The 21,153-nt window shown below is 32.5% G+C and overlaps 2 protein-coding genes across 2 annotated transcripts; both read right to left on the minus strand.

Annotated features, from left to right (window-relative positions):
• Nucleotides 1-729: 729 nt before the first annotated feature.
• Bm10402 (Uncharacterized protein) lies at nucleotides 730-11,076 on the minus strand (the record flags this gene model as incomplete). The annotated part of the gene is made up of 23 exons (XM_043078588.1): nucleotides 730-876; nucleotides 1,312-2,446; nucleotides 2,641-2,755; nucleotides 2,822-2,965; nucleotides 3,261-3,336; nucleotides 3,474-3,691; nucleotides 3,838-4,086; nucleotides 4,285-4,395; nucleotides 4,606-4,710; nucleotides 4,841-5,063; nucleotides 5,293-5,537; nucleotides 5,835-5,927; nucleotides 6,052-6,155; nucleotides 6,397-6,565; nucleotides 6,937-7,178; nucleotides 7,348-7,440; nucleotides 7,529-7,719; nucleotides 7,976-8,155; nucleotides 8,311-8,395; nucleotides 8,762-8,922; nucleotides 9,772-9,941; nucleotides 10,123-10,377; nucleotides 10,818-11,076. 23 exons carry the CDS (start codon nucleotides 11,074-11,076, stop codon nucleotides 730-732), a joined length of 4,770 nt encoding a protein of 1,589 aa, XP_042934522.1.
• Nucleotides 11,077-13,104: 2,028 nt separating this feature from the next.
• Bm10403 (Uncharacterized protein) lies at nucleotides 13,105-14,947 on the minus strand (the record flags this gene model as incomplete). Its single annotated transcript, XM_001899887.2, has 5 exons — nucleotides 13,105-13,171; nucleotides 13,382-13,511; nucleotides 14,041-14,219; nucleotides 14,403-14,607; nucleotides 14,881-14,947. 5 exons carry the CDS (start codon nucleotides 14,945-14,947, stop codon nucleotides 13,105-13,107), a joined length of 648 nt encoding a protein of 215 aa, XP_001899922.1.
• Between the last annotated feature and the right edge of the window lie 6,206 nt (nucleotides 14,948-21,153).

Below are 21,153 nucleotides of genomic sequence, written 5' to 3' on the forward strand. Positions count from 1 at the left end.
TTCCACTCTCGACAACCTTCGAAACTAAAATTCACTAATCCCTACCCTTAATTAAAATCAAAAGAACTTCCGACTCTATATCGAGATGCAAATAAAATTCAGCATTTCGAATTATCGCTACCGAATAACAATTAGTGATGACAACAGACTCAGTAGCTTTTCCCTCAATTAGCTTCCCCAGGTTAAATATAAAGCTTGAAATCATTAATTTATCAACAACACGAATTTGTACTGCAAAAAATAGAAAACCATATACAAAAATACAAATCCAATGCATATACAAAAGTTATAGAATAAAACAAGTACAATATTTAAAAACTTATAAAAAACCAATATGAAAACCACTGCAAACAATATTACTTAAAAACGCTTTCAAAAATGTACTGATATACATTACCGGAACAAAAAAATTTTTTTTACTTCTAAATTTCGGTTAAACTCAATACAAATTTTACTTGACTGATCCAACTGAAACTTTCAAGAGAGCACTGAAAAGAATTCTTAACTATGATTTTATACATGAATCCCAGTTTTTGAATACATGAAGTCACTGTACATATAATTGATATTATAAAAACGTAATAAAGCGGATAAACAAAGAAAACATAACACATAATCATTCACCATCACTATGTTTTAAATTCTTCATCAAGTAAATTAAAACTACAATATTTGAAAACATCAAGAAGTAATAGGGAACAAAAATTTTTAATTTAAATTACGAATCCATCATTTCTCATAACAAGACGCACAATAGTAATTACTAACTCGCCGTTTTAACGGCAAACATTTAGAATGAAAATTTTTATGGCAGCGATTACATCGTACGCAATCATTCGCATTCAACTCCAAACCTGGCTCACAGGCACATAGTACCTAAAAATATACAAATTAGCGTTTTTATTTTAAAAATGTTCTGCGATATAAAACACTTTAATTTCGATCATTCCATCACAGTAGTTCACATTTTCCTAAAATTTGAGACTAAAGCTAGTTATCAAAATCTTTCGACAGAAAGGTTTGGTACAACTATTTCAAAAAAATTTCATATTAAATAAAAGAGATCTTATTCAGAATGTATCCTTCCAATGTCTAAATTCCAATAAAAAATGTGAACCATACTATATCTTTGGACACTATTGACATCAAAAATACCTCTAATTTCTTTTATCAGTTTTGGAAATAGGAAGTGTATAGTAAGATAATAACTACTAAGAATAAATATTACGCATACATGTCACTAAACGACTTTGTCCTATGTCTCATTTGATTAACAACACAATTAGAAAATGGTCTGAAATAACTATTAACCCTTATAAAATCTTTCTCTTGTTGATGCTCCTGTTGTTGTAAGGGTGGATTCTGCGGTGCTACAAAATTCCGTGCCAGTTCTGCTTGCTGAAAATGAAGCTGTGGATTGACTGCATCGTCAATAAATGAGCCCTGAACAAGCACATCACGCGACGCAATAGAATATTCAGAGTAACTGGAGTGCGGGGTTGCAGTCCGAAATGAGCTTTCGTCTCGGAACCTACTCGCTGTAGCAGAATCTTCAACTACGTAAGGACTATGTTGAGATTTGGCAGCCATAGAATATTTCTGCTGCTCTTTCTTGTTATGCAACCTTACTGCGCTTGGTTTGTTGTATACAGGTACTTGATAGGAATGTCCCGGAGCAGTAAACTTCGATGATGCACTTGCAACTGATCCACGTGACTCAGAATGTACACTAGAGTGAAGTGAACTTCTATTACTTTGTGAAGATCTCGACCCAGAACTGGCCGAAGAATGACGTGAGGTCCAACTTGCTGCACGATCTTCAGGAGTAAGTACTTGCTGAGACGGAATTCGCGGCATTCTGAAGTCTCGAGATGATGGCGACACACGGGAGTGTGCTGGCACTGTTGTTTTAGGATTCTGAAAAGGCACTTCCTGCAGTATGCAAGATTCAGCAGGCGTCATCACAGAAATACCACGATCATCAGATATAATATAACTTTCCGAACGAGCTTCATAGTTTTGAGCATCATAAGGCTCTTCAGAAACCGGATTTTGCTGCAAAGTAAGGTGTGCATTTGCCAACGGATGATGAGGTGGTAGTCGAAACGGAACAGTTTCCTGGGATGAAACCGAATGCTGTGATGGACTGAGTGGAGCTGTATGGCCGCGGTAAGGCAAATCTTGCAATGTGAAGTCAGTCCGTACTTCTAGCGGTGGCGGTAGTGCAGGCGGCGGTTGATCATACATTCGTAATTCCTGTGATGAACTAGAATGACGAGATGCAATTTGTAAATGCGAACGGTAAGAGTGCTGAGATGGACTCCGTTTTACAACTTTGCCAGGAACACGAAACTGAGTTATTTCTTGAGAAGCTGGACGTGGAATGGGTGTTTGCAAAGCACTGCTTCTTTCTTGCAGAAGATTATGTGTCAGTTCAGCTAATGATCTAAAATATAGCGGTACAAGGCAAAGAAAAAAGTTCAGTATTACAAAAGATCATGGAAATTGAGCTAATGAAAATTAAAAAGTTTAATTGGAAAACTTGAATTTTATTGATAAAAAAGATCTATTAAAAGAATTTATAATAATTAACAAGATGAAACATGCGTCAGCTACTAATATCTTTAAAAAATTGCTTACGGAGCAATCCTTTTCAAACCATCTTGTAATTTCAATTTCTCAAGCAGCATTTCGGAATAAAACCACCGAACACTTTTGAGAACTACTTTAGCAGCTTGACCAGGAGTATTAGCGCCTTAAAAAAGTGATTTATAAAATTCATGATTTTAGAAATACAGCTTAAAAAAAGAGAAGATAATACCAATTCGTCGGTTCAATATTCCTCTTCCATTGTTTGACCAAGGCGAACAGAAAGGTATTTCAGGTGGCCAACAATCTGGTTGAGTGCCATCATATGGATCTGTCCATGGGAAATTAACGTGCATCATCATATCATCCAGCAAATCTTAAAATTTCTAAATTCTAGAAATACACAGAAATATAAAAAATACAATCTGTTTATTTTATTAGATGGAATACAGATAAAATAGGAAAAGTTAAATTACCTACATGATGAAGCCAACCTACGAAAAAGTTATCTGTTATTAATTACCTTTATACACTAATGTGCAGCTTTGAGCTAATTTTTCTAACAAACAAGCTAATAAAATGAAAACTAAACGCCAATCCGACAATGATGACATTGAAATTATTAAAACCAAAACAGCTGGAAAATTTATTAGTTCAATGGAACAGCCTACCTAATGCACGGTCTTCAGTCATTCGATCGACAACGGTGTCGTCGTAAAGTTGAAGCAAAGGCAGTGTTATGGCTTGCTAAAAGTTATTGTTAAAATGAAAATAATACATCAGAACAACATAAATATTTTTTTGATACTGCGCTGTGATAAAAGAATGGACAGCAGTCAAGAAATGCCTCAGCATAAATTTAGAACATTAAATGAAATACCAACATTATCAAAGCCGTTATTCATAGCCGCAGGCAAACAATGAGGTATGTTTGAACTTAAAAAGGCCGATATCAGGGTTTTGTCACCAGATAAGCTCAGCTTATTTCGTTCATCCGCGAAAACCACCAAAGTTCTGCACGTTGAATGACTTTGAATCTTTATGACTGATTCAAAAATCATCCGTACATCTGCACCCATTTGATCGTAACGGATTCGTAAAACTAAAACTAGAGTGATTATAAACTTTAAATTTCATTAGCAAAAGGAGTGCAAAACAATTTTTAGTCAAATAATTGGGCATTCATATACATAACAAATTTCCACAGATATTTACGCGAAGTATATAATACTTCATACTTCAGCTCACCTGAATTCCGAAAAAGTGAAAGCTGATCTTCCAAAATCCTTTCATTGGAAAGAGGTATTGCGGTAAAAGTTGAAGTAGCCGGAACATCACCTGCAGAAATTGCAGGATCGGAATACTGTTCACCGGCTTCATTACCTGGTGATGAATGAGGAGTTCCGGAAGTAAAGCCTACAGATGAAACTGGCTCTTGAACTTCACCCGACTGTATTTTTGCTGCTTCCACCTTTTGTATTTCTGATGCCATAACAGCTGAAAAAAATGACTAGTAAAACAAATAAAGATCGTTCTATATTGATAGAATTGACATTTATATTGCACAAAGACTTAAGCAGCTGATCGAAAAAGTAAAAAATGGCGAACTTTCTGCTTTTTGAACAACGGCATGACACATTCTAATCTCCGTGTATACGCATAACTTCATGAATTTAAAAAAAAAAAAAAAAAAACCTGAAGATTCTTCTGACAGCAAATTGACATTTACACCAATAGTGCATTGCCGCACCACTCGTGTACCTACATTCGTATCTCCTTCAATATTCCGCGAGTCTTCGTCATAATCTACAACATCAATTATGTCAATTAACGACATCAAAAAACAGTGCTCTTGCAAATTCAAATAGAAAGTGAATGAAATAAAGATTCGAAAACAATATCACTGTAATATAACAATGTAAAAAATCAAATTATAGGAATTTCAAGCAAATTAGATGATTGTTCAACATCTTTTGTTAAGCAAATATGAAAGATGTAAAATATAACAACTTTTACCTGGTCCAGAAAGTCCAAAATGATATTCCATGAAGCTTATATAATGTTTGAAAGCATATTTCAGAATATCTCTTTCAAGATCCACAATCGAATGCTTTTCAATTTCTGGAAAATTGAATCAACGGTTAAGAACATGTACATGAGAACCATATGCAATATAAAAAGTTAATGTTGCAAACTGCGGTCTAGGCCCATGCCTTTTCAACCCATAAAAAAAGTAAAAATTTAAACTCACCTTTTCGTTGTTTAAGATTGCTTAAACTAAGGAGATCGTTATTCGGATCGTAAAATGGAACAGACGGCGGCCAGTAATCTGGATTATGCGATACGCCAAACCATGGCTTCCAAGGGTAATGCATTGCTTCCAAGAATTTGTTAAGCATTGCACGTACATCAGAAGTGCTGGCAATATTAATTTCTAGGTTTGGTAAGCATCTAACCAACGGAATTGAAACAAGCTAAAAAATGAATGTAACTAGTTTCGTTTTATTTGATGCATCGAGTTGGAAAATTCAGCAAACAAAGATACCAATTTAAAAAAATGGAAATCAGTCAAATAATACTACAAAACATAAGTATGTAACTAGAAAAGCTATTCACTAAAGAAAAAGCAGCAATCTAACAAGCTTAAACAGTACTCCTCAACTGAAACTTTCCAAAAATGATTAAAATGAATCAAAATATAACCTCATCATCATCGACGCCTTCCTCATCAACCTCTTCCCGCTCTCTCCACTTATTTTTCAAATCTCTAATAATGGATGAGTGTAAACAAGCATCGACGATGTACTTACTACCATGCAATTTCAAATCACCGCCTCGACTCACATGAATTGTGGCAATTTTATTATCACTTAGTGCATTATACTGGGCAATATACAATTCTATTTTCTTTAGTTTCTCCGTCGCATCCTCTTCAGTGTATTTCTTCTCTGAAATTTTCTGTCAGTTTCCCTTTCAAATTTTGCTAAATATCTAACCTCTGAAAGAATGAAAAAAAGATGAACGTATTGACCGCCCAAGCTAAGTGAAGATTCTGCAATCTCAATGTGCGTCAGTTACCTGCAACATGAACGACACAACTCAATCTATAACGATTCGTAACCCAGAAAAGCACGCTTCATTAAGTTAGAATGTCTGATCATGCACGTGTGAATAAGAAGTCACCAGAAATGAAAATCGAATTAGATCAACGAAAACAAGTGGAACTTTATATAAGAATAACTGACTTTTTTCAGCGCATGGTAAAACGCCAGCTGGAGACACAAATGTAATATAATCTTGACCTGGTTTTGGATCCTCCGATCGCTTTCGCTTCTTTCCTGTAAATAAAGAGGCGAAATGTGTTTAAAAGACTGAATTGCACTCCAAAAATATATGAATTCATAAAGATATCTGCGCTTTCTAACAAGGAGTAGCAAACTTTTATTTCAGAAGAGAACTTACTTGGATGTCCAGCTCTTTTTTCAACGTCTGACAGGCCTTCTACAGAAGCAGAAAGAACGCTGGATGATGGACTGGAACGAGCTGGTGTCAAGATTGGTGGTCGACTGAAAAAAAATGCATAAATAACAAATACGGAATAAAGTAAAAATAGCATGAAAAAGCCTGAAAAAGGTATTGGATTTCATTACATGCTTTGAAGACATTTTAGGGAGCTTCGCTAAAGTTTCACTCATTACGCGACAAGAAAAAACTCTCCATATGCACGATCAAGATAACAATACAATAAACTATAATATAAAACTTATCTTTTCAAAACATATGATTAACTAGCAAATCAAAACCAACTTCAGTTGATCTGGAAAGCTTCGTTCAAGTGGTACACCTGCTCTGGCAATTGCCCGTTCTACTTCCTGCACTTCATAAGTTACCTTGGAATTATCAGAATCCATAGTACTATGCCCTTGCTGGATATTTTGTCGAACATCAGGCTGCCGCTCTTCTACAACTGTTGCTTCTAAAACACAACTAACATTTACAAACAGTCGATGTAGTCTTCGTCAAAAATTTGACAGGGGTGATAAGTAGATCAGCAGATCAAAAATCCGAGTTGGCAAAAGAAAAGAACTATACAGTCTTACAAAAAAAAAAAAAAAGACGAATCAATATAAACAACAATATAATGTCAGCATTATAAAATCACTTGCCTGAAGAAAAGACCAAAATAATATCGCCAACAAAAGGTAAAATGAGATACAATATAGAAAGTTCATTTTCTAACAATCTAACTCTCCGAAACATTACAACATTAGAATACATTTCGTACAAATGAATATATCCGTATTTTGAACCTAAACTCGAAGTGTTGGAGGAGCAATAAAACGATACCTGATGTAAAATTAGATGCAAGTGCCAATTCATTTGATGAATTTCTGGGGAATGCACTATTAGAAGTGTTATTTGTATTGCAGACCTGGTTGAAATTTGCAACTTTTCCGGCATTTTGCATGAAATTATAGAGAGATTCTTCTTCAAAATCATCCAGTTCGAAATCATTACCCACAATCTCCTCACCTTCACTAATTGCTACGTTCTCCAAACCACTTGTTGATGCGCCGTCATCATGTCGCCTTCAACATTCTATCAGTTTCAATGAATTATTTTAAAAAAAAAAACTGATATTAATAGACACACCTTAAATTCCTATATTTTAATTTCAAACTGAAAAATCACACTACAATTGACAATTTTAACGTCGCCAAAATTAATGAACCTCAAAATCACACAACATAAACTTACACAGAATTAGCATAGGTTGCTCCTTGTCCAACCCACGATCTTTTTGGTCGTACAACTTCCGCCATGTCAAAATCAGCAGTCTCTAGTTTCTTCCTAAACATTGAACTTAAAAAATGAAGTTTTGGTAAAGTGACTTACAGACAGAAGAGAAAGTTGCATGCTCGAAATATAGGAAGCATACTCATCGTTGTCGAGATTTTTCTTGCCAGCCATACGCTGTTTGAGATGCATTTGTCTTCTAATATATCTTGCCCGTAGGGCACCAAAGAGTGCTTTTACTTTATCCCACTCCGGAAAGGCAGATAAAATAGAGCCAGGACCATACACAGGAAAACCAGCTGCCGTTGCTTCCGAAATAGCTGCTTTTCGTCCCTTAACAGTGTATACAGAAACATACTTAGAACTCTTATGAAATGTATCTTCAGCTCATCAATTAGTGGATTAAATTGAGAAACAGCTAAGTTTCAGATTTGATATTATTTGCGATTTCGGGTGATACATTCGGGTAAAGCCTTTCTATTTGGTTAATAACAGCCAAAAAATTTGATGTGTCAGCTTAAAATAAACGTATCATGCAAAAATTTTCAAGTAATTGCAGTACCAAAAGCTTCTGAAATGAATTGCGCACCTTTTTCCAAGCTTCTTTCGGATTCATTCCCATGATTATATCTTTTCGGCAACGTCGTTCAATTTCTTTCGCTCTGGCTTCCACTAGTCTTATTGGTTTACAACGTTCATGATGTACAGGATACAATTGGCTAACAACAACGCCATCTACCATTTTTATACGTGCAATTTCACCTGGAATCTGATTCAGAGATATATTTTTAAGTGAACTGAATCTTTCAAATAGCAAAATAGTTCACCGCTTTTGTAGGTTTGGTGTAGAGTATCGCAGCGCGAACATCTGAAATGTATTGTTCGTCCCGATTTTGAATGAGATGCATGTCTGTACAACCGAACCTCATCCGGATTGAGAGGTACTGTTAATGAAGTTTGCTTGAAGCGGCGTGAAAATGAAAGATAGTAAGGAGAATTTGGCGGAGCTCTAAAAAGACTAGCTTGAATTTGAGATATATTAATATCAACTTATACATTCACTAATCTATAATTCTACCACACTCACAAATGTAATCTTCCATTTTTCACTTGTGTGAAAAGAGATAAGAAAATTTATTCTCATATGTAGACACATAATTATCGTAATAAACTTCGATGTACCAATATTTGAAGTTATTCAATCTTAATATTTTTATTTTTTGTATTAACCTAGCTCATAGCTACAACATACTAACAGAATATTTTCATAGAAATACGACGAAAGCATCTGCAAAACTCTTATGTAATTTTTGCTAGCGAAATGTATCATAATTCCCTTTTATATTACACTCAGTAAATAAAAAAAAAAACTAACACAATCGGAGCATTGACACCAGGAATTAGAGCTTTATTCACATTGTTCGCCAAAAATTTGATTCTTCCATTTTCTCGCAATGATTGATTAGTATCTGTACCGTCACCACCAATTTCACAACCACACCTCGATTCAACACTGTTTTCTACGCACTGTGCGTCCTACACATAAAATCCAAAATAAATTCACTAACATAAATGAGTACGACTATCCTTTTCTCAAAAATTTTCCATAAATGTTTACAACATTTTTACCACTCACTGATTAAAAAAATGTTAGACAGTATGAACTGCCGATACATGTTCAGCATTGAAAGACTGAATGGTTTTGAGTATGTGAAAATTTATGTTTACAATTAATTCAAAAAAAGCTCATTTTATAATCACAATTCCCTTCCTTTGCTCATCATATTCTCTTTATTAAGATAACGACACTTCGATTCTACCTTACAATCAAAATAGCCCTTTATAAATACAGAAGCGAAAGCTTCCATATCACCATCTTCAAAGTTCAAGAATTAAAATAATAATAACAACGTATTTCTTTTTGCGACATGATAAAAAATTTTGCAGCTAACGAAGTCATAAGAAATTATGGTGTTACAGATATTTGCTTTTTATGAGAATTCCAAAAAATCTGCACTTTTAAATACTGACAAACGTAAGTGCACTGAATTGTGAAAATGCTTAAGCTAAATCCATAAAAATTATTAAAAACATCCAAGAGTACATTAAAATATTTGCAACTCAGAGAATGATCATGACATTTCCCTTCTATGATTAACAAAAGGATCTGCCGATTTTACTGGTTCATATCGGCTATTTCTTTCCCCAGCATTCCGGTAAAGTTAGTTGATAAAAACCCAAATAACTTCATTTACAATAAACCTGACTGAATTAATTTTCATGAATGCTTTATATAGATGTATAAACACACACATGATTTGAAAAAAGTAGCTAGGATGAGCGATAAAAAGCAACGGACAAAATTAAAACTCAAAGCTGACTCACCAATTCATCCAGCATTCGGCTTTTCACTCTCACTGTTGTTGTAGATACTGGACTACCCGTTATTTTTTTGATCAGTTCTGCACCTTCACGTGAGTTAATTTTCTGATTTCTGTAGTCACGTAAGACATCTCTCACTCGTGGATGCCGCCAATCAACAGAGCATGGTGGACCTGAAACATATGTCACGACATTCTGAAGGAACTACATTCCTATCAAGTCAATCCAGCTATTTGAAATTCTTGAATACAATATTGTATTAATCAAGTTAGCAAATGAGCAATAAGAAATCGGATGAAATATTACGATAAGTTCGAAATGAAGGTGGCGTCCACACAGAAATAGCATTACGACTCTGCAAGCCATTGTTATCGTGTCTTTCCTCAATATCATCTCCTATAGGACCTGGTTCCTGTACCACTCGGTTGGTACTCAATCCCAATGCACCTTCACCATTTTGATTAGCGCATTCCACAGTACTGTAGTTCATCATATCATAGCCTCTGGTTCGTGGAGAATGCCCTACATAACGGTTACTGGCAGAATAATCCGCTTGACTTGTTTCACTAATGGATGCAGTATCCTCTCCAAAACTTTGAGCCGATCGGCCTGAAAAAAAAAAAAACAGTAAACAGTTAGAAGCGCGGTACAGCAATTCTCAATCAGTTAGCAATACTTGGGGCTAATAATTTGAAGAGATTTCTTTGAATTGTTCATCTCGAATTTAAGCTCCCAAAAATCAAAAATGTTTAATAAAGAATCAAAAAAAAGTGGTACAAATCAATTAGAGAATTAAATTTTGTAAAATTATTATTACAACGAAATTACAACTAATTTAGTAATTCTAATTCGACTGGTGACTGGTGCAGTAGTCTTCTATTCCAAAACCGATTGGTGATGAATCCAAAGGACTTTGTTTCAACTGACAGAGTGCTACTAGCCTGCCAAGGATAACAGATTTATTAACTATTTACAGAAATCTCTTCCGGCTTAAAACTAAACTATTAACTAACAAAAGACAATTGAAGATGGATGAGAAAACAAGAAACCATTTTCTGAACAAGTTTGTTCATCATAATCTATTGGTTCAGTTTTGACTGTTCGTAATCGTGCATATGTCTTGACCGATTGCTGTGAATGATCCGGATTGTAGAATCCACTACTGCTACCGTAATCGCCGTTAATAGAACCACTGTCTGCACCGTTACAGTTACTTTTCGAGAGATGGATTTCCTCCAAAAATTGTTGATCTTCATTTTCATACTGAGAGTCAACGATTAATGCTCCACGTTCCGGAGTAAACGCCATGTAACGGCACACAATTCACAGCTATTCTAAAGAATTCAGTTTATTCTGACGCTTTCAAACTTTACTTCCCTCTTATCTGAAACTTAACTGTGTCCAAGACTAATGAGCACTCGGAACCACTAAACAAATATTTCTAGAAATTCTCTAATGTACGTCAACACAGCGTTTTTTGAAGAACACACTATGAAGTGATATACTTCTCATAATTACTGAGAAATATTTACGCCACTTAGAATAACTCATCAACTCCATCTTCTACCTGAACTATATTTCTGATCTGATCTGATTTTCTTATGTATGAAATGACAAATGCATCATTGAGAGTAGTGCCCAAATTATATACAGCATCGAACTGTGCTGAGTCATATTCTAGTAATTTGGAAATTTCTACCTTGTCAGAACAAAACGTAGTGAAGTTCTCAAATGAAATTTATTTTTGTGCCAGTGACAGAACAATTTCCAGAAAGGCAAGTACGTCACGAATGTCCAAAAACAAATCCTTCGTCAGCGTCTGTAATTGAGAGGAAACGATGAAATCATATGTGGGCAAATGAAGTGTCTGTTCAACATATTTTTGAGACCGTACTGCCGTCTCTCGCCTTTATGATCAAGTTCGTCAGCCAGTTACTGCGTTTCTCATTCAGCATAATATAAAACAGCAGAGTAACAGCAATCCTGTAAAGGACGTTTACAAAAGGCTTAGGCTTGGTGGTACTGCAACGTTAACTCTACTTTATTAGGCTATAATGTCATGCGAGTGACACTCTCTTTACCAAATATTACCATCGGCTTATCATTATTGGGCCGTTCTAAGTTCAGTTACAGGGTGAAATGAATGCCTTGCCTATGAAGATTTAACTGCCAATAAACTCTCATTCTCCCCAGAAAAGACTTAATCCAATTGAGCACTCTTATCTGAAGCAAAGCCTGCGCTGCATAGTAGTATCTCCAGGACCAGGCACTTTGACACTTTACCTACTTATCACCATCACCCTTCCTTCTCATCGAACCCTCACAACTTAGACAGAATTGGAATAATAACGCGGCCGTAGCCCAGTGAATAAATATCATAGTGCAACCACATTGTCTCTATGTGAAATTTCATTGTGTGTCCGTGTTTTTGTCCATACGTTTTTAATAGATAAGTTAAAGTTTCGAGAGTTTAGAGACATTTCTATTTAAATTTATTGTTTGTATTGATAATAAGTGATGGCATTTACGATTGGTGAATTGTCAGTGTCAGAATGGGAGGCATAATTTGTCGAGTTAAAGTTTACATACGCATTGAAGTTCTAAAGCTATGAAAAAGTTGCCAGCATGTGGTAACGGCTTTATCTATATTCATTTGTCATCCTTAAATTTGTTTAACTTCATTTTTTAAACTTTAACAGCTAAGTCAATCAGTTGCTGTTTCTCATTATGTCTGATTTCGGATTAACTTAACATAGTTCTTACAGCATTTCTCAGTTTGTTATTTAACATTTCTGCCGTCGGTTTGCAGCAATTGGTGTGTATATTAAATAATTTCATGATGCTAAATCCTACGATTTGTAAACGCATTCTTATTTTCTTGAGAAATGGAATATATTCAAATAGACCTCATCGACAATATCAGCGGTAATCGAAAGAGGAATGGTGCTGGTTGAGGTGATAAGTTAGATGTCCTTTATGTCAGATCTATGAAAGTTATAAAACCACTTGGCGGGACTCAACTTTCTGAAGGTTGTTTATACTAGTGTCCAAAGGAACTGTTTGTTTGGAAATGAATTCGCTGTGTTATCTTATATTTGATTCATCCTAATGTACGAGCTTGTGCATGAACTGACCTGTTCATTAAGCTATACTGGAATTACCGCTGATATTGTCGATGAGGTCTATTTGAACATATTTACTGGAATAAACACTCACCAAAATCTCAGCGCACCGATGTATCGTTTTCAGCAGAAAAAAGATGTTCCAAATTATTTTGTGCAATGTATTTTAATTTATTGACATGAAAAGTTATTTAATACAAAACAGTACATTGTATCAGAGTCTGTGGTCACCTGAAGACATACTCCGGCATTTCGAGCTCTTTTTATAGACACTTATTTTCCTGCAAAAGAGTAATGCTTTTCTTTCTGCACCTGCCGCTTCAACTTCATGCATATATATTTTGGTTGTCCAGAGATGTCTTGTCAAATCGCAGTGTTTTTTTTAACTGCCATTTACCCTTTCCAACATTGTAAGGAAGAAATAAAAAGCATTTTGCTAAAAACGATTCTTATTTGTCAATAACGATTTGAAAAAAGAAAATTCAGGAAACCTTGGTGTAATATAAAAGGCATTATAGTCCCCTTCGATCAATGTACTATAAGGCGAACTTGCTTTTCGTACTCGATAGGCCTGTCTTAATGATCGAAAACAAACAATCATCGTCGCAAAACTTACCGTAACTGAAATTCACTGTTTTGTTAAAATAATCATTTTGGTTATAATAAAAATCTGATATTCAATTATGAACTTTCACGACGTATTTATAATTTCTAGTCTTCCATGAATTAGATCCTATCGGAAATTGCTCCTATTCTCTCTTCACACAGGAGCACAGAAACAAGCTTGGTCAAACATATTCTAGATCAGAAATGTTAAAAAAACTTTCATCTGATACTACATGGTTGCTTTTCAATTAATACACATTTTCGTGTGATATTGAATATGTTTCACGTCATAGTGTTTAGAAATAAAAAATACTATAAACTTTTCCACGAGCTTAACTAACGTTAATTAACTCATTGATCAAAATTTGCAAGTTTTTTATATAGTCAGAACTGATTTTAATGGAATATAGTAAAGTACCATTGAAAACAAATCTGACAATAACTGCAAATGATGTAGGAAAGGATTAGAAGAATCAATTTGAAGTGTTTTAATTATTTTGCGTCGAATTTTCCTACATATAGTTCATAAAAAGATCCAACTAACATTCGATCAGACCGAAGCAGAGAAGAACAACGTGGACGTTACTTATTGCTCCGTGACACTCGCCTCGATCACAATTGTAATTTATTAAAGCAGCACTATCCACAAACATTGTTATGCTCATTACCATGGAAAACATTGAAAAAAGCAGCAGTAACAATTGCGCTGGGCGGTCTAGTCTTCTGGAACTACTTTGGCTGTTTTTTTTTATGTTTTTTGATATGACTAGATCGATCAAGTTTGAATTTAATTGGTTGTGAGACCAATTAAATTACCATCCTAACTTGCTTACAACAATAATATCCATTTTAAGATGGTTCTTTAATATTTATATTGGCTTTTTCTGTTAGAGAGTCAAATTTAACCTTGCCGAAATAAATGAGAAAATTCCGCAGACGATAAATGACAGTGATGCTGTCACAGCAAATGCTGTTTCCGAGATATTGTTAGTAAGAACATCAAATACAAGCAACACAATGCCAAGTGGTAAATGACAAATGCCAAGCATTATACCGCAGAACCGACATGGCCATATCTGTGCGACATTAAGTTGCATCGAATGAGAAAGTTCTGCAATTATTTATAGAGTTACAATCAAGTGACTTAAAAAATCAAAGCAACGAGTAAGAAGAAATAAACTGAGTTAATGTTATAGCAGAAACTATTTTTCAAGTACTACCCTAAAAATAATCGTTTATAAATATTTAAAAAGAAGTAGCAAAATTAGAGAGTATCAAGAATAATAATGGATAAAACTAAGTAAAAATAATTCTGCAACATTAATAATAATTTATGGTCATATCTTGCTAAAATTTGTTAGATGTATTTTTATTTGTTGCTTACCTTGTCTAACAGCAGGTGAAGATGATTTTGTCATCAAGGGTTTGAGATCAGTTTTTTCCATTTTCATATGCGTACAAGTTTTTGCCACTAAAAATTATTCTCATAATTAGTGGGATTTCTAATCTATCACCTTATCTTGAAGTCAAACTTTAATGTGACACATCTTTCTAAGAAAAAACAAATTTCAAGTATATAACTCACTGTAACTATAATTATCTTTCTAAATGATATTCAAATTTTGAAAAGAAACATTGCACTGTGATTAACTGCTTTTCAAAAGTTGAACGAAGGAAGAAGAAACGTCTGAAATTGTGCGCCATACTATTAAAGGTAATCTCCTGTAGACATAGCTTTTGAATTCTTCTATTTTTGATTTTGTACTTATTTCACTACTTTTTTTGGGATTAGTGTTCATCAATTTCAACCACTTTTTGGTGATGACTGATTTTTTTCACTTCGAACCAAATCAATTATTATCAATCTGCCATGCTCTTCGATTACAATTTTAGCAATGGCTTACGTTTCAAGTAATACGTATTCCAAATTGGGTACGTTTTTGAAACTCAAGAAATTAAGTAATTATCGAAGTAAAAGTGCCCTTATATGTGACATTTCTTCTTTGTTGAGATCTTCTGTATGGAATTTATAGACATTAGCAACTATGATTCCATGTTCATCTCTCTTTTATCATTTAGTATGTGCTCCATCTCAAGTGAGGCATGTTTTGATTAAGTTAGTTTGATTGTAATATTTTTGCAACTGATAAGACCAACCTTGAGAAATGATTGCTTTTTGTGATCTGATGCACAACACAGCCGAATTGCTATGCTTAATTGTCCTTTAATGATTGGTCTATCGATTGTAGAAAACATAGGATCGTCTGTTATTTTTAACTGAATTCATGGAATTATCAAAAGGTTATATACCTGAAATAAAAACTTTAATTTGGAAGATGTAAAATATTTCTCATTATTCTCAAGAACAAAATCAATGATTGAAATTGAGTCCTATATTTTCACTAGTTTACAATGTCTGTTCAATTACATTTATCATATCAGAGACCAATGAATTTAAGAGGTAGATTCGTGGCATAAAATCAAGGATCAAGGTAAAATGTATAATTTTATACAGATATTTGCATTCATCCTTAAATTATTTTACATTCGCCGTAGTCGCCTTCAAAATAAAATGTTACAGTGTGAATGTTAATAATAATAGAAAAAAATTTTTGCTCGACTATTTGTCAGGGAGAGAACACATTTGATTGATAATAGTATGCCAAGTATTCACAGATCAAAATTCACAACGAAAACAATGCAAAAAAGATTTCTATTGAAATTTTATAAACGCAACATTTTAGACTTCATTGATTCTTTTCATTTAGAATTTCTAGTGCAGTAGGGTAGGAATAACAGGGCAATGGAAATTGAAAAATTTTTTAAATAAAGAAGGAAAGCGGACATCTGGTTACCAAGCAGCCGCTTAGCTAACAACATTTGAGACTTGGTGTGTTGAATAGTCTTTTAATCAAAATTGACGCTTACCTAATTCTGAAATTTTCATGTAACTAAGATGAGATTGGATCGAAATGATAAATATGGAAGTAGACAAATCAGTAAATCATAATACGAATAAATTGATCAAACAAAATATGGTCGAGTCAATAGCAAAACAATTGAACTGATATAACAAATGCACAAGGCTGATATTTTTTCGCTTGTCTATTATTTTTTTTTTTAATACAAATTTTTTATACAAAATAAACAAAAGGAAACTTGAAAATGTAAGTCGCTCAAATCTGTTTTATTTTTAGGTTTAATAAAATTCTAATTCAATCATTTTTGTGGAACAGTTATGAAATTGAAAAGAAAAAGGGAAATTTTTCCTCCATATTGCAAAAATTAAAAGATCAAATAATTTTCGGAGAAATAAACAAGGGAAAATGAGTAGAAGAAATGTAGTATAACTCAGTGTAAAGACGAGTTTATTTTCTTGTGATGAGCGAGTGAAACCGTTTTTAGATCTTAGTTAAATAATTAGACCAAATAGCTAACGAACAACGTGCAACTGCTTTACTAATTGCAAAACTTTCAGAATTCAATTTCCTAACCTTTCTCCATTACATTTGTTTCTTTGTTTTGCTCGAAAGCGCACAGAACTGTCTTATTTGATTTTCAAAAACAAAAAGAAAGTATTTTATTAATTAAATTTTAAGTAAGACTTTAATTTTAAGTTTTAAGTTTAATTTTAATTTTAATTTTAAGTTTAATTTTAAAATTAAATTTTAAGTAAATTTTAAGTATCATCTATTTATTAATCTTCAAAATTTTCACAGATAAATTGCAGGCATTTCAACTTCAATTATTTACATTCGTTTTCAGATGTAAGACAAACTGATCATAACTGGCAAATATTATATTTATTATTTAAGGAATAAAGTTATCTTTTTAGATAACAATTTCTAAACGCTGAAATAATTGCCCATAGAAAATGGTTAAAACTTTCTACGAATACATTCAACGTATATATTCAATATAATACTCAATGAATTCACGTACTAATTTGGCTTAAATAATGATCCTCGAGATTCATTTAAAAGGAATAAATGATGAGTGAAACTTTTAAAGTGTCAATGATGAAAAGTAAAAACAATTACACTTAACATAAATTTAAAGTCTGAGCAAAAAGAGATAGTTGAAAACAAAATGCTAGTAAATGTTTGAGTATGCTTCGATCAGTTGTTATTTCGTTGAGCAAACAGATACATTTATACCCATGAAGTAGAAAAAGAAATAAAGTTGAAGCTTAGTTTGAAGTGAATGCACTTAGAAAGACAGCTGCTTAAGAAGTTTCCTTCAATTAGCTCATGATAACATTTAGAAAATATTGGGAAATTATACCTCTTTCAGCAATAGACTTCAGCCTGTGTTTTGAAAATGAATAAAAATATCATTGAAGTAAATAAATCAAAAATGAAATCTACAATTTATTCCTGCTTAAAGTTTATGATAAATGAGATAGATTTTCATTAAATGGAATAAAAATGTGTAAAAGAAATTAAATAAAAATTAAATAAACGTGAAAATAATTTTGAAGCGGTAGGAAATTTTAGCAATCGTTTACACTCATCGATCTGTTCAGATAATTCCAGAAATAAACGATATCCCTCGATTAGCAGCTTATTACGGTGGTATTAATTGGTAGTAATTAGTGTTGTAATGCAATCTTTTCACGTATTCTGGATACGATACGCTCCCTAATATTCGAAAAGTACCAGTCGTTCTGTACTGCTTGTTACGAAAGAATTAATAAAAAAAAAAGTGATAAAACTTTTCGCACCGTCTCAAATTTTTGTTTTATTTCCAACACATATTTTAAAGTTATTCATTTTAAAAAAAGATGCAAGAAACTAAGACTTTGTTAAATTGTTTGGTTTGAACTAACTTCCTTAGCAGACCTTAAAATATAATTTCTGTTTTTTTTTTTTTTTTATGAAAAGGAAGAGAAATGAACAGCTAAAGCTGTTCTTCACTAGGAAAATAAGTAAATTAACGACGACCATTAAATTCATAAGTTACATGAAACGCAAAGAGACATTCCAAATTGATTAATTTGAAAAAAAGTATGCTCAGTTTATTCAACATTATTATTGCAGGAAACATTTAGTATTAATGTTTGTACCGTAACGTAAAAACTATGGGTCGGATTTTCTATCTGGTAAGAAAAGTTATCAATTTGCGTAGCAAAATAATATTTAGGATGAGCTAATGAAAATTAAACAGATAAGTCCAAGAAAAAGATATTATAATTTTTTCAAACAATCGAAATAATAACGAAAACATAACAAATGCAAGTTGAAAATTAGGATAAATTTATTTGACAAAGCAATAACAAATTTTTGACAAATTTCAGCTTTTACTGGCTAATATACATTAAGATATGTTTTTGTTTAAATAATAGATGCAAATACATTGTTAACCACAAATTAATGTTAATAATTTGATGTAAAAGAGTGAATCAGACAATACTGCAGAGATTGCGCAGAAAACGTGAAATAATGGCAGCGTACGTATAACAACCAGTTTTTTCGAAAATTTAATGTAACATACAGTAATAGAATTTCCATTACATCGTGTACTTAAATGTTTTATAACAAAGAATAAAATTAAACACAACTATGATCAAAGATCAAGCTAAGATGACCTCAAAAATTTTTTAGAAATAGTTGCAATCCATATAAGATAAATGAAGTTGGAAGATTAATTTCTTATTGGTCAGCTAATATTGGAAATAAAGGATTCAAATTCGACTGCCATATGTATTGATTTTCAAAAGAAATTTCAAAAAATACTTAGTGGTCATTATAAATATTTGCCAACAGTTTTTCATTTTTCCAAAAAATAAGCACAGGAATACTAAAGTCTAAAATAGTTTGATGTTGACAGTACTAGCAATAAGATTATTAGATTTTTTAGCTGTAGCAAATTAAAAATATGGATTGCAGCTGTTTCTTAAAATTTTTTTCTCTTCTTGTTTCAAAGTTTTTTTTTTTAATCTTTTTAATTAAAAGTGTGTGATGCGGTTAACTCTATTATTAGTACTCCCATTAGTTTGCAGATGTAGTAAAAATTAGAGAAATACAATCATTTATTAATTCAGCACTCATAACAAATGATTCAATATTTCAAAGACAATTCAAATAATACGAACATTCATCTCTTATCTTTCTTACCTTTTTAATTAACCAATTAAAATAACACAGGAGCAGGTTGATTACAAGTAATAAGAAAAAAAGAAAACTTAAATTGTTGTTGCGGATATCTGGAACACTTCGCTTTATTTTGAATACTGAAACGCATGTCGGTAAGGCGGAAACATCAATTTAGAGTAACTCATAATTAACTTAGCATCGCATTAATGTTGGATTTATACTTATTATCTTTAGTTTTTTTTTTTTTTTTTTTTTTTTTTTTTATTTTAGTTTATTATAAATTTTAGATTATAAAATTGAAGGCAACATTTTTTATCAACGAAAGATAATTTTTTCTGGAAATCTGGAAGTTTAAGTTTCAAATGAACGAAACATTTCCTTCATCCTGAAATCTAACTATCGAACTTTCAAACAATTATAAGATAGGCTTTTTAATTGTGTAATAGATCGAGGAATCGCAAAAAATATAATTAGTTGAAAACAATGGAAATGAGAAAATAAATCTTGTTGTATCACTTTATTATTTGTTCACACATCGCTCTTAAATTTACCATTGCACATCAAATTTATATTAACACTTTTTTGAACAATTTTGTGATGATTTTACTCAATGATAAATGATAAATTGTATTCAAAGAAAACGAAAATATTCATGATGATAACATGCTACTTTAATGCTCTCAACCCCATGAATTCTGGTATGGAAATCGGATTCATTCACAGAAGATTATTTAGACAATTCATTCAGTAAGTAATCCATATATTTCAAATTGATTTATTCATTTTGACTAAACCAATTAAATTTCTCAAATTGCTTATTTGATCTTACCGTCACTGTATTGTTTACATTTTTTTTTGCCCATTAAATTTTCATGCTTTATCTGTAAACTTTATCTCAAATCGTTGCAGCACTTACATATAAGAGAAAAAGCAATAAATATTCTTTCACTGGTAAATCGTGTATCGAAATGCATTCGATAAACAACCAAATTTTTTGTTTCTTTTAATATTTTCATTTAGTTTACTATTGATAATTAGCATCTCTTTTTTAATTAATTTATTGCCTAAACTTTATTGTTTCATGATAAAGCGGAAAATTTATATCATCAACTATTCCAACTATTTCATTATCAGAATACTGGAATTATCTCAAAGTGGTAAGTATTAAAGAAACATCTGCATGACAAATGTAATGAGCATTTGTTATCATAAAAAAACACAAATTTGTATACTTTTTTTTCTTAGCTTTGTATTTCAAAACATTAAATTTCATATTTTTAAAAATGTCACAGTTTTCTAAGTATGCCATCACGAAGTTGAGCGTCCTTTTCAAGTGAGCAAATACCAGATGACCAATGAATGTCACTGCAATTGCCTTTAATTTTAATCAGCTTCTCAAATCCCGTCAGACAGGTTTAAAAGTCAAAAATTAATTTTCATTTTATTTTTAAGTCATATATACAGCTGAATGTTTAATTAAAATTAAACCATTCTTTCTATCTTTGATTTGTTAAACTGCTTCTAAAATTTCGTTTCCTACAAAAATTTCATATGCTCATAAA

Source organism: Brugia malayi, assembly GCF_000002995.4.
Source record: "Brugia malayi strain FR3 genome assembly, contig: Bm_v4_Chr2_contig_001, whole genome shotgun sequence".
Classification (NCBI taxonomy): Eukaryota; Metazoa; Nematoda; class Chromadorea; order Rhabditida; family Onchocercidae; genus Brugia; species Brugia malayi.